This window comes from Phaseolus vulgaris, chromosome 4, assembly GCF_051622355.1.
Source record: "Phaseolus vulgaris cultivar YP4 chromosome 4, ASM5162235v1, whole genome shotgun sequence".
NCBI classification, from domain to species: Eukaryota; Viridiplantae; Streptophyta; class Magnoliopsida; order Fabales; family Fabaceae; genus Phaseolus; species Phaseolus vulgaris.
In genome coordinates this window covers 9260348-9274811 of record NC_143501.1, presented here as the reverse complement: position 1 = coordinate 9274811, position 14464 = coordinate 9260348, and the positions used below count along the sequence as shown (strand labels likewise).

The 14464-nt window shown below is 36.3% G+C and overlaps 1 protein-coding gene and 1 pseudogene across 1 annotated transcript; one reads left to right on the top strand and one right to left on the bottom strand.

Annotated features, from left to right (window-relative positions):
* Positions 1-2220, bottom strand: LOC150027881 (uncharacterized; annotated as a pseudogene).
* A 4316-nt stretch (positions 2221-6536) lies between these two features.
* LOC150027880 (uncharacterized) lies at positions 6537-7568 on the top strand. The gene has a single exon (XM_090300938.1). The coding sequence runs from the start codon at positions 6537-6539 to the stop codon at positions 7566-7568; it is 1032 nt and encodes a 343-aa protein (XP_090157064.1).
* Positions 7569-14464: the final 6896 nt, after the last annotated feature.

Below are 14464 nucleotides of genomic sequence, written 5' to 3'. Positions count from 1 at the left end.
TCAATTTTTTGAAAATATACAAGCACCGTACAGTTCATCCAATAAATCATCTAACCTGGGAATATGGTGTCTATACTTGATGGTAATGTTATTGAGTGCTCTGCAATCTGTGCGCATCCTCCAATAACCATCATTTTTAGGCACCAAAATTACTGGAACAACATATGGGCTCATGGTCTATTGTACTATCAATTCTTCAACTTGAGTTTGGATTTCCTTTGTCTCTTGAGGGTTGCTTTTATAAGCTGGCCTATTAGGCAAAGATGCTCCTAGAAGAAGGTCAATGTGATGTTCAATTCCCCTTAGGGGTGGGAGTCCTCTAGGAACTTCACTTGGAAACACATCCTGGAATTCCTGCAACAAAGACTCAACACTAGGAAGAAAATTAATTTGATTAGAATGGTCAGCAACCAAAGTATTGTTTTTGCAATAAAGTAAGTAAAGGGGTTTGCTAAAAAGTAGCAACTTTTTCACTTCATTCACTTTCAGTAATCCACTCATTTTTCTCTCATGTGTTTCTCTCTTTTTAGGTGTTTCACTCTTGCTCAGTTTAGGTGTTTCACTCATCTCTCTTTTCTCTTGGACTCTCTTTTCTCTCAATTTGATTTGATTCTCACAAACCTCTCTAGGAGATAAGGGTTTGAGAATGATCTTCATATTATTCTGCATGAAAGAGATTTTATTGGTGAAACCATCATGAATAGCCTTGGTGTCAAACTGCCACGACCTCCCTAACAAAATGTGAGTTGCCTCCATTGGAACCACATCACACAAGACATTGTCATTATATTGTCCTATGGATAGGTGCACCTCAACTTGCTTACTCACTGTCATCTCTCCATCTTCACTAAGCCATTGAAGCTTGTATGGCCTTGGGTGTGGTTTTGTCTCCAAATTCAATTTGGTAACTAGTCTTGAGCTACCTACATTGGTGCAACTTCCACTATCAACTATGACTGAACATATTTTCCCTTGAATGGAACATGTAGTATGGAAAATATTTTCCCTTTGGGTTTGGTCCAAAGCTTGCATTTTGCTTCCTAAAAGCCTTCGAATCATCAACAAATCACCCTCCAATGCATCCAACTCCACCTCTACATCCTCCTTCTCTTCTTCACTTGAAGGTTCACTATCTATTTGTGTCTTTGATAAACTGATCATATTCTTTTTTGTTGGACATTCTGAAGCATAATGTCCTCTTCCCAAGCATTTGAAACATTTTATCTCACTTGTTTTCCTTTTAGGTGGTGAGTTACTATATCTATGAGGTGACTTCCCACTTGAAGAAGTGACTGAACTTGAGGGAACTCCTTTATCCTTCATCGCCTTATCCTTCCAATAGAAATTTTTATTATTGTTAGAACTCCTCATGATTCCCTTCCTCTTGAGTTGTTGTTCTACTTGGTTAACCTTGTGCAACAACTCTTTCATGTCAAAATACTCTTGCAGCTCCACAACATTCCTAATATCATGATTCAATCCATTCAAAAATCTTGCCATGATTGCTTCGTTTTCTTCATTCTTTCCAGCTCTAATCATGGTTACCTCCATCTTTTTAAAATACTCTTCCACACTTTTATTTCCTTGAGTCATTCTTTGAAGTTTGAGTTGCAAATCCCTATTGTAGCTTGTTGGAATATATCTCTTCCTCATAATCCTTTTCATTTCTGTCCAAGTGTTCACCATGGGTTCCTCATATTTAATTCTCTCCCTTTGGTATTTATTCCACCAAGTTAAGGCATAATGTGAAAATTCAACTACTGCCAACTTCATCTTCTGCTCCTCATTACACTCATTGCAAGCAAACACATGCTTTACTTTAATTTCCAACTCCAAGTAAGCATCAGGATCACTTTTTCCATTGAATGTGGGAATATTTAATTTTATTCCATCAATTCTCAGAGTTCTTTGTTCTCCATCATTTTCTTTTCTCCTCCTCCTATCTTTCCCTCTATTTTCTGGATTTACTTGTTGCGCTTGCTCCATTTGATCCAACCTCTCATGGAGTTCATCACTTTGTTGTTTCATTATCCTTTCCAAGTGTTGTGTTAAGGCTTGCATCTGTAGTTGAGACAGTCCACTATCTGACGGTTCCCCTGCCATGCTCAAGTAAACAGATTACAAATAACAATAAGTTTGGGCCTCACACCACTTTCTCACGTGTTTACACTCAACACTCGTGTTTCACACAATAAGGCTTTTTTTTCTAATGATCACACTGCCTTTTACCATTCTTTCTCTACTTAAGGTTCTTACAAGAATCAAGCAATCAATAATCCATAATCACTTTCAAAAGTAGCAATCAGAATCAATTAAAAATAATAGTAAAGAACAAAATAGTGAAGAACAATTTCACTATCAACAAACAAGCAAGACAATTAAAAAACAGCAAACAAAAACAATATATAGAGAAAATAAAATATGTAGACAGGACACTTTTAGAACTTTTAACAAACACCAAGTATGCACTGAATAAGAACTATTTTTTTCTTCTGTTTTCCTCTTGTTCTTTATTTTTTCTATTTTTGTTTTCCTCTTCTTCTTCCTTTTTTTTTCTTTTCTTTTTTCTATTTCTTCTTCTTTTTTTTCTATTTCTGCTTTTTTTTAAAAAAATAAAAAAATAAAAAATGAGCAGTACCGTGAACAGTGTCGTGAACAGTACCGTGCACAATAATGAGGGGAAAAAAATACAGGATGCACAATTATATTATGACTCAATTCTTTGCTCTGAATACCAACTGATATGAATCCAAATAGGAATGACAATAAAATTGGGAATTTAGGGTTACGGAATGGAATAAATTCAAAACAGTAACAATAGAAACCTGGATAAAGGAAGGCGCCACAAACAAAGTTTGATAAGCCTAAGGATGATCGTCACAAGAATTGGTGGATTCTTGATAAGATCGTAAGATACAGGGAAAAACCCTAGCAGAGAAACACTCTCTAAAATTGTCAAATATTCGTCCCTATTCTGAGTTTCAACAGTGTATAAATTACAAAGGTCTTTTCTTGTTTGTAAGAAATTAAGACGATATTACAATCCTTATATTTCAAGAATGATCATTTGTCCTAGTGGTTAGGTTGATACTCTGTACTTGGTCCTGAGTTCAAATCCTAACTCCAAATGAAATAATAATATTATTTTATTTTAATATTCCAATCTTGTTGTGCGTGGCCCTTGGGCTTGGATGTCTGCATCATTCCCTCCCTCTACAATATGTTATTCTATTTGGAAGTAAAGTATACCACCCATTTGTTGTTCACAAGCTCAAAGGGAGCTTTCAACAAAGAAGAGGAAGCTCAAGCCTAGGGGGAGTAGAAGAACACTGATGGGTTGTAGACTTTCAAAAATTATTCAACTCAAAGATAATGTCTAAGAAGATGGCTAACAACATTCATCTCAGTTGTTCAAACTATGTTTATTTATCAAGTTGATATGTTCTAAACAATAAATATGTTGATTGGAAATCTTTTGTGGAAATATTTTGAGAAAACTTGATTTGTTGCTCTACATTTATAAAATCTCATGTTCAACCTTTATTGTTTTAAGTACCATGAAAAAAAAAGATTGTTAGAGAAAAATTGCAACAACCCTATGATTTTGAGTAAGTTGTTAAACTAACAAAGTATGAATCATGATGCAACTGTGTTTGACAAACGCTAAAGGAAAATAGTGTTAGAATATATGACTTTAAACTAGAGGGGGATGAATTGTTTAAAGAGAGTTTTCGTAATCTTTTAAGCCTTGAATGAAAATGCTTTGCGAATACCTTGATTAAGAAATTAGTTTTTCAAAACACAAAGCTTAAAGCACTGCACTAGCAAAACAATCGGTTGTTTCACAAAAACAATCGGTTGTTTATACCAGTAAACAAATATCAAAACTAAATTTAAAGAGTTAGGGATAGAGAAAATGTACACAAATGTTTATACTGGTTCACTCCAAACCCAGAGCTACATCCAGTCTTCTCAGAAACCTCTGAGGAAATCCACTAAGCAATCACACCTTGATCACTTACACCACAATCAAGAAAGTGACCTTGATCCCCTCAAGACACACACTTCTCTTGGCCAACACACCAACACTAAGATTTCTGATCTTGATCCCCTCAAGAACACACAACAAATCTCAGCAAACACACAAACGAAACTTGTTTCACAGAGTACAAGGATTACACTTGTTACAGAAGATAATTTGAAATCAATACAAGTCAAAATCCTATTCCACACACTTTGATCAATCACAAACTCTAAGCAATCTCAGTTCTTTGAAAAACTCCAAAACTTGTATTCAAAAGAAAGATAGTTACTCAAAATTGTTTTTCTGAATTTATTCAAAGATATTGTTTGTTATCAAATCTTAACAAACTTATTCATTGCATTTAATGATTGGTCAAAGCATTTAAAGATTGGAGCGTAAGCAATTAAAATATTTAAAGCTCAGTCAAGGATAAAACAATTTTTCTGTTATGGTACCAAAACAAACAATCGGTTGTTTCCTCGAATCAATCGGTTGTTTTGGTTTTAACAACTTAACCATTTGAAAAACAGTTTTCAATCTTTTCTAAAAACATCTAAGTATAAACAATCGGTTGTTTCGACACAACAATCGGTTGTTTCTAACTTAGTTTGAAAAACATTTTTCTTTCAAAAAGATTGAGAATGCCTATGCTTTGGATTCAATCAAGAGGTGGATTACAAACACAATCTACCCCAGATCCTAACTAAAACAGCACAGCAACAACAAGCACAACCAAGGCTTCAACATCCTTCAAAGGGTTTGGATTCTTCAAAGCTTGAACACCACTTGGTTCAACAAATAGAAGATCATTCAAGTGCATGTGCTTCGTTTGACAGACTATAAAACATTTTGCAAACTTTCCACTTCGTCTAATAAGTATTAATGAAGATCAGACGGTAAGTGCAAACAAATCTTAAAATTAACGTAAACATAAAGAAAATTATCGTAGCTTAAGTATGTGTTGCAATGATTATCTTCACCATTTGTCGCTTAGAGGATTTGTGCTCAAGACAAATTAACATTAAGATCTCTTGGAGTTCAAACTAAAGTTGCATTACTCATCACCTATCTTAACACAAACATATTTCAACCCTATTTGTCTAATATGGTGTGCACTTTTACAATAATTTGATGTAGTATTGCCAACTATCAAGGATGTTGTGTGAAGAAGAGAATATCAATGAATGTTACATGAGGCCATAAGAAGAAGAATGAGACATTCAAATAAGTTAAAATTTACTCAACAATCTAAAAGAGAATGCAACGACTACTTTCTTTAAGCCGATATAAAGACATGCTTCGAACCGAAGAAAATGAAGAAAAGCCATTATTGGTAAGTGTTGAAACTCTGTTAAATTTTTTCTGGGTCCATAAAACTTTGTAAGAACACATTTTGTGTTCAATTTTTTAGCAAGCTTAGAGAGAGTATTTATCCCTGTAATAGTCGAAAGATGTATCATAATCCCTCATGAGCAAAGATAGTGATTTATTGTTCACAAAGGCATTTTACTTGTCTTAAAACTAGGGTTAAGTCAGAAGTGACTTGTTGAAAAAAATACTTGAATGAGATCAGCCAAAAGTGGTTGTTATCTGAAAGGGTACTCGTATGAGTTCACTTAGGAGTGACTGTAATTTTAAATAATACTCGTTTGTACTTCACAATAAGAGTCTACTTAGTGAAACTTGACTAGTTGGTCAAGAACTGGATGTAATCTTCCCTATTAGACAAACCAATATAAAAATACTGCATAAATCATTTTTGTACTGGTAGGCTAAAACCAAGAGGTTTAGGCCGAGAATAACATGCTAAATAACCAAGAGGTGATAAGGCTAAAACCGAGAGGTTTAGGCCGAGAATAATATGTTAAGTAACTAAGAGGTGTTTAGACCGAGAGCATAAAAGATATACATAAAAGAATAAAACAAAATATAAATATTATTATAAAAATGAAACCCAATTAAGATAAAAACCTGCATGAGGGGTGTGTAAATAATAAAAAGGTGTAGAAAGAAAGTCCAAAGGTAAAGGAGAAAGCCCATTAGAGAAACCCTATAAATAGGAGTTCAGAGTAAGAAAAAGGTAAGAGTGAATTTTATCTGATAAACATTATATCGTTTCTGACTTTGGCATCGGAGCGACTTGCAGGTACACCCCCCATATGTGGAAAGGAGAAGCCGAGAAGCACCCAGCCGAGTGAGAAGCCGAGAGCACCTAACGTGAGGAGAGGTCCAGAGTATCCGGCCCACGAAGAAACAAAGAGTCCAACCCAAGATTGAAAGATTTACAATTAATCTTGTTAACCTGCTTCGAGTGTTCTTGGTCCCTGTTGTAAGAACATTTTGGCGCCCACCGTGGGGCCGACAGTTAGTTGAAAAGGGTTAAAGACAAGATGAGTCAAGGAGGAGAACAAGGTGGAGATCTGGAAGACAATGTTAACATGCCAATGGCAATGTTGGTCCAACTGCAAAAAGAATTCGAGATGTTAAAAAGAATAATGAAGAAGAAATAAGTATGTTGAAAGCTGAAAATGCACATATGAGAAGAAAATTACAAGAGGAAACAGTTTTGAACTCATCTTTTGAAACTGTTCAACCTAGAGCACAAATGAATGAAAGACTTCATCATAACGAAAGTTCCCAAACCAAGAGGAGATTGCTTAAAAACTCTGGGGTTTTTACAGGAGCATCCTCCAGAAAGCATCCGTTTTATGATGTTATAGTTGATACCCCATTACCCGACAATTGGAAAAATTTGACGATTGACAAATACGATGGAAGTACAGACCCTGATGAACACATTGCAATATATACCACTCAGATCAGCTTGTATACATGGAATGATGTTGTTATGTGCAGGGTGTTCCCTACAACGCTGAAAGGCGTAGCATTAAGTTGGTTCACGCGCCTACCACCTTTGAGTGTTGATTGTTTCGATACATTGGTGGAAAAATTTGGTGCTCAATTTGCGACTAGTCGCCCTCATCATTTAACATCAATTGCTTTAGTGAACATAAGACAAGAGAAGGGGGAATCATTAAGAATGTTCATGGAACGCTTTGGAAAGGTCGCCTTGGGTATTCGAAATCTCAGCCCAGAGGTTACCATGCACCATATGATAACAGCCTTAAAACCGGGACCATTTGCCGACAGCCTTTGCAAAAAACCTGCAACTAATCTGGATGAATTAAGGCAGCGAGCATCAAAATTTATGCAAATGGAAGAACTAAGAGAGTTCCGAAACCAGGTAAGGATTGATGGAAGTGAGAGGAAGGTGATAGAAAGAGAAAGCGGACCTATGGTCAGAAGAGCCCGAGAAGAATTCAGAAGTCGAAAATTCCAACAATACACACCTTTGAATACAAACAGAGCAAGAGTTTTACAAGAAGTTATGGCAGCAGAAATAATACCACCACTAAGAAAAGCAAGAACACCAGAAAGAGCAGATCATACCAAACATTGCGAGTATCATAAAAATCATGGTCATCATACAGAAGAATGCATTGGGTTGAAAGATAGAATAGAAGAATTGATTCAAGCAGGGTAGTTGAAACGCTTCGTCCGAGGAGGAAATGCAAGAATAAGATTAAGTCCTGAGAAAGGACAAAGAAGAGTGGAAAGATTTGAAAGAAGAGAAGAAAAGAGAGTTGAAAAAAGAGATGATAGAAGGGATGGAAGGCCAGAAAGAAGAAGTGATAGGGTTTATCAAAACACCCAATCAGTAAGGCGGAGTAGGGAACGAAGTCTGGGAAGGCCGGTCAGAGGATTTATAAACACAATTTCAGGAGGTTTTTCAGGAAAGGAATCCTCATCGGCAAGAAAACAACATTGGAGAAGTATCAGAACCATTAATCATATTTTCAAAAGAAGAACCTTGCCACCAATGCTTTTTACAGATGAAGATTTTCAAGAGATTGATCCCGATCACGACGACCCTATGGTAATAACGGTAGAAATAGCCGAATATGTCGTCATGAAAACCTTGGTTGATCGGGGGAGTTCAGTTGATATTCTGTTTTGGGATACTTTCAAAAGATTGCATCTAAGAGAAGAAAATATTGTACCTTTCCGAGAACAGATCATTGGCTTCTCGGGGGAAAGAGTTAGTACGAAGGGGTACATTGATTTGATGACCACATTTGGAAGAGGTAATAAAACTAAAAAGATCAAAATCAGATACTTGGTGGTGGATGCTTCTACATCATATAATGTGTTGTTAGGACGATCTTCTTTGAACAAGTTGGGGGCAATAGTTTCAACACCACATTTAGCTATGAAGTTCCCAACAGAAAAAGGGGAGATAGCAACGGTCTATGTCAATCAGAAAGATGCTCGAGAGTGTTATGCAGCAGGTTTAAAGATGAATTTGAAAGCAAACCATGATACTGAAAGAATAGTGGCAATGGCCGATTTAGACCCGAGATTAAATGATGAAAGGATAGAACCAAAAGAAGAGACCACAACTGTGGTATTGGGTCAAGACGAGAAGAAATGCACTTATGTAAGTGGGAGTTTGCCCAAAGAATTGTTGAGTAAATTCATCACAGTGCTACGTAACAACAAAGACTTATTTGCTTGGAAACCATCCGATATACCTGGGATTGATCCGAAAGTAGTCTGTCACAAATTATCTCTATGTCGAGAAGCAAGACCGGTATCTCAAAAAAGAAGAAAGTTGGGAGAAGAAAGACGAAAAACAGCAATTGAAGAAACTGAGAAGTTAATGCAAGCTGGTTTCATAAAAGAGGCTCAATACACAACATGGTTATCCAATGTGGTACTTGTCAAAAAACCGAATGGAAAATGGAGAATGTGTACAGACTATACAGACTTAAATAAAGCTTGCCCGAAAGATACATATCCATTACCCAACATAGACCGATTAGTGGATGGGGCGTTTGGACAAGAGATGATGAGCTTTCTTGATGCCTATTCGGGGTATAATCAAATACAAATGTATGAACCGGATGTTCCGAAAACAGCTTTCACCACAGATACCGCGAATTATTGTTATAAAGTCATGCCTTTCGGTTTGAAGAATGCTGGAGCAACATATCAAAGGTTGATGGACAAGGTGTTCAAAGATCAGATCGGAAAGAACATGGAAGTATATGTTGATGATATGGTTGTGAAATCAGGGGAGATAGAGAAACACTTGGAAGACCTTGAGGAGGTGTTTGCACAAATAAGAAAATACAAAATTCGGCTTAATCCAGAAAAATGCGTTTTTGGTGTGAGAGGTGGAAAATTTTTGGGCTTCATGTTGACAAACAGAGGTATTGAGGCAAATCCTGATAAATGCGAAGCAATAATGAAGATGGGAAGTCCAAAGAATTTGAAGGAGGTACAAAGACTAGTGGGGAAACTGAACTCATTATCAAGATTTCTACCAATTTTGGCCGAAAAAACCAAACAATAGTAAACTTGCTAAAAAAATCCGAAACCTTTGAGTGGAATGAGCGATGTGAGCAAGCCTTTTCTCAAATCTAAACTATAGTGGCCGAACCACCAATCTTGGTTAAACCAATGTTAACCCAACCTATTATAGTCTACCTAGCAACCTCAACTGAAGCCATAGGAGCAACCTTGATACAAGAAACCCTAGAACAGAAACCGATATATTTTGTGAGTAGATCCCTACAAAATGCCGAAACCAGATATCCCAAGATTGAAAAAGTTGCCTTAACACTGGTGTATGCTGCGAGACATCTTCGACCATATTTTCATAATCATCAGATAATTGTGAGAACAGATTATCCAATATCTAAAATTTTGAGAAAACCAGAACTTGCAAGTAGAATGGTGATGTGGTCGATGGAGCTTTCAGAATATGGAATCAAGTATGAACCAAGAGGACCGATCAAAGCCCAATCCCTTGCGGATTTCATTATTCAAATGCCGACAACAACACAGCAGGAGCAGTGGACATTGTATGTAGATGGCGCGTCAAGCAAAAGAGGAAGCGGAGCAGGGATAGTACTTGAAGGACCGGATAACTTCCAGGTGGAGATGGCGCTAAGGTTTGAGTTCAGAACATCCAAAAACCAAGTTGAATATGAAGCTCTTGTTGCAGGGTTACTATTAGCCAAAGACATGGGAGTCGAGAATGTCATTTGCAAAAGTGACTCTCAACTTTCGGTGGGACAGGTGCAAGGACAGTATCAGGTAAAAGATCCATTATTGATGAAATATTGCCATAAAGTATTAAATATTATGCAATGTTTTAATAAGGCCGAAATGAAATATATTCCGAGAGAATTAAACATGAAAGCAGACTCATTATCCAAGTTAGCAAGCCAACAACGACAAGGGCAACATAACTCAATCATACAACAAACTCTCAGTCAGCCAACAGTGAGTTTGGAAGAATGCTTCAATATTGCAACCTCAAAAGATGAATGGATAAAGACGTACATAGAAGTAATAAAGGGCCAAGAACAAGGAGTTGAACCAGATGCAAAAATGGCAAAGAAAGTAGTTAGTTTTGTGTTGATTGGTGATGAACTATACAAAAGAGGATATTCTATGCCTTTGTTAAAATGTCTTTCAAAAGAACAAGCCGAATATGTAATTAAAGAACTCCATGAAGGAATTTGTGGACTACATTGTGGAGCTCGAACAATGGCAACAAAAGTTTGTAGAGCTGGTTACTATTGGCCAACAATCCGAGAAGATTGTGAATTTTATGTTAAAGCATGCAAAAAATGTCAGGAATTTGGAAGTTTAAATCATATACCAGCACAGGAGTTGCAAGAAATTGTTTCCCCCTGGCCATTTGCAAAATGGGGAATTGATATACTTGGCCCATTCCCACTTGGACGAGGACAAACCAAGTTCATGATAGTGGCTGTCGACTACTTTACAAAGTGGATAGAAGCAGAAGCATTAACTAAGATAACAGCTCAGCAGGTCCAATCGTTTGTATGGAAAAATATAATATGTCGATTCGGAATCCCACACACCATTATAACTGACAATGGCCGACAATTCATTGACAAAAAACTTATGGAATTTTATGCAGATTTGGGAATCAAGTCAACAAGCACGTCGGTTGAACATCCGCAAACAAATGGACAAGCTGAAGCTGCAAACAAGGTTATTCTCGGACAGTTAAAGAAGAGGTTAGGAAGCGCTAAAGGTCTATGGGCTGAGAAGTTACCAGAAATATTATGGGCATACAGGTGCACACCACAAACATCAACTGGAGAAACACCATTCAATCTCACATATGGAACAGATGCAATGTTACCAGTAGAAGTTACTGAGCCAACATTACAAAGGCAAATGGAAGATTGGAATATCAACAATGAATGCTTAAGAACTAACCTTGATCTTATTGAAGAACTTAGAGAACGAGCAAAAATAAAGGAAGCAGCAGTAAAAAGAAGAGCAATGAAGAGGTTTAATGCAAAAGTAAAGTTAAGAGATTTTAAGGAAGGGGATTTGGTCTGGAGAATGCACACTGATGCTCGAAAAGATCCACGACATGGAAAGTTGGCATCCAATTGGGAAGGACCATTCAGGATAATGGAAAATTTACACAATGGAGCCTATAGATTAGAAACTCTAGAAGAAAAAGTAATACCAAATACATGGAATGCAAGTCATTTAAAGTTCTATTTTAGTTGAGACAGAAGATGTAAGCAAAAAACTTTTGTATGCATACTTATCATCTAATCAAGAAGAATTACCAAGTAACATCATCTTATTAGACTTTCATTCTTTCCTTTTCGGCCTTGGATGTTTTCACTACAGGTGAAATCCCTCCCGAAACAATATTTACATACTTCTTTTCGGTCTTGGATGCTTTCACTTCAGGTGAAATCCCTCCCGAAAAAATTTACATCATTCTTTTCGGTCTTGGATGTTTTCACTTCAGGTGAAATCCCTCCCGAAAAAATTGTTTACATAATTCTTTTCGGTCCTGGATGCTTTCACTTCAGGTGAAATCCCTCCCGAAAAAACTGTTTACATAATTCTTTTCGATCTTTACCTCAATGTCTCAACTCGCTCACAAGACATCTTCAAGGAATGGATAAAAACCGACAGGATCAAAACGTCTAATTACGATCTTATTCACGCTTCAAACCTCGGCAACTAAAGGAAAGAGTTAGATCTATCCAAAATAAATTAAAATTCAACTCCCAAGTTGGTTCTTATATTTTGATTAACTAAGAACCAAAACCAAAACCGAGAGGCAAAATTCGACATGTTAACTATAGTTGGTTATCTAAAAATTATCAACTAATGAAATTACGGGTAAAGTACACATAACTTGATATTATACATCCACGTTTTTAGTTAGTCTCCTAATAATTGCACTAAGTGGGAAATCCTCCATTTTGCACTATAAAATAAAAACCGAAAAGTAGTTTTATGGTTTTCGAGTAATAAAAGCCGAAAAGTAGTTTATGGTTTTCAAGTAATAAAAACCGAAAAGTAATTTTATGGTTTTCAAGTAATAAAAGCCGAAAAGTAGTTATGGTTTTCAAGTAATAAAAACCGAAAAGTAGTTTTATGGTTTTCAAGTAATAAAAACCGAAAGGTAGTCTTGTTACTTTAAAGTAATACAAACCGAAAGGTAGTAATTACTTTAAGGTAATAAAAACCGAAAGATAGTCTTATTACTTGAAGGTAATAAAAATCGACCAGTAATCTTATTGCTTTAAGGGTATAGGCACCGAGAACAATAGTTAAGCATTTGTAATTTAGCATTTAAAGCATTTAACTAGAATAACCGAAAGCACAGTCCCAATAGCATACGGCCGAAAGGTTTATTATACAACCAACAGGACGAAACCGAGAGGTTTTGATAACATTCAGTGAAATGTCGAAAGTAAGAGGCATAACGTAATATCTAGTAAATAACAAACAAAATAACTCAAATTAAAAAGGGGAGCAATAAACTTTAAATCTGATAAAATTCCAAAAAGAGATTACATAAAGAATGCAAACATCCATATATAAGATCAGCATTCCAAAACCAAATCATTCTCGTCATGTAAACCGAGAAACTATAAACAAAACATTAACATCTATATCCCCCTAATTTTCAATATTGATATCCTCAGCATCATTATCTGTAATCTCATTAGCAGGAACTAATTCACCATTATAAAAATCCTTCTTAACATCAAAATTCCCTTCATCAATAGGAATCTTGTAAAAATATTTTGCTTGTTGAAGAGCCTTCTCAAAACCAAGCTTATGTTGTTCAAAAATAAAGCTTTCGACTTCAAAAACATTAGTCCTCGGCTGATTTATCTCCACATCCATAAGTTTGATGGTGTTTTTGTCAGAATCATTCGCAGAAGATAACGCCGATACCTTTTCGTTCAAGAGTTGATTTTCTTTACACAGTTGAGCATTCTCTTTACTAGATTTCAAGTTCTCATTCTTCAAATCAGAAATTTCCTTTCCAAGACCTTCTATTTCAACTTCTTGTTCCTTTTTCTACTTTTTCATCTCTTCTAACTGCGAAGATAAAGAGCTCATTTTTTCTTTGTACTCAGCAAGATCATTCTTCAATTTGTCAAACTCAGATAAAGCCACACAGTTTCCATTCTTCTCCTTCATCATTTTTCCAATCAAAAGATTTCTACTCGACAATTCAATAACAGAATCCGCCAATGAAGCAGCATCCATAGTTTTCAGCATGTTGTAAGACGATTCACTAAAAGACGTTTGAACAAACTTTGCATATTTAGTTGTAGCACTAAATATCGTTTCAGAAACAGGTTCGGAAGAAACATTTTCACCATGGCGATGGCGCCGAGAAGACGAATGCGACCTCTTGCTACTTCTATCGCGTTTTTTAGATTTCTTCGAAGGACCGGCAACATCAACATTACTTGTCAGTTCAACCACTTCAACATTCACAACAGGTTCCACGACTTCTTCCACCACAGGATTCACCACATTCTCACGACGGGGAGTTACATCACCCACCTTGTTCAGCAATTTCGAAAAGTAAGATCGAGCTTTCGGATTAGTGCTTGCCATCAAAGCTAAAATCAATAAAAAATTTAGCAAAGTTAAAAAACTCATCCTATAAAGCAAGAAAATGTAGAACAACCACGTACCAATAAGATCTTCTCGAGGACTTGATGAAGTATACAACTGTAACAAGGCGCGAGTGGGAATTTGGTACGAGAGGCGACTAAAAACTTCGATAACATGACGATCGGCCACAGCCATCGAATGAAAAGATATCGAGTTAAACTTCACGGGATCTCTCATCCAATACAGAGGAAACTTTGGAGAATCTCCATTAAAAAAGTACTCTCTTCCTATTGGCTCTATCAGAATTTTGAAAAAACTTCCCTTAAAATCCTTATATGACGACGTAAAGGGCTTAAGAAAACACACATTGGATTTGCTAATAAGGGATAGCCATCCTGGCCGTTTACCCGGCCGAGAACTATAATAGTACAGAAAAGAAGA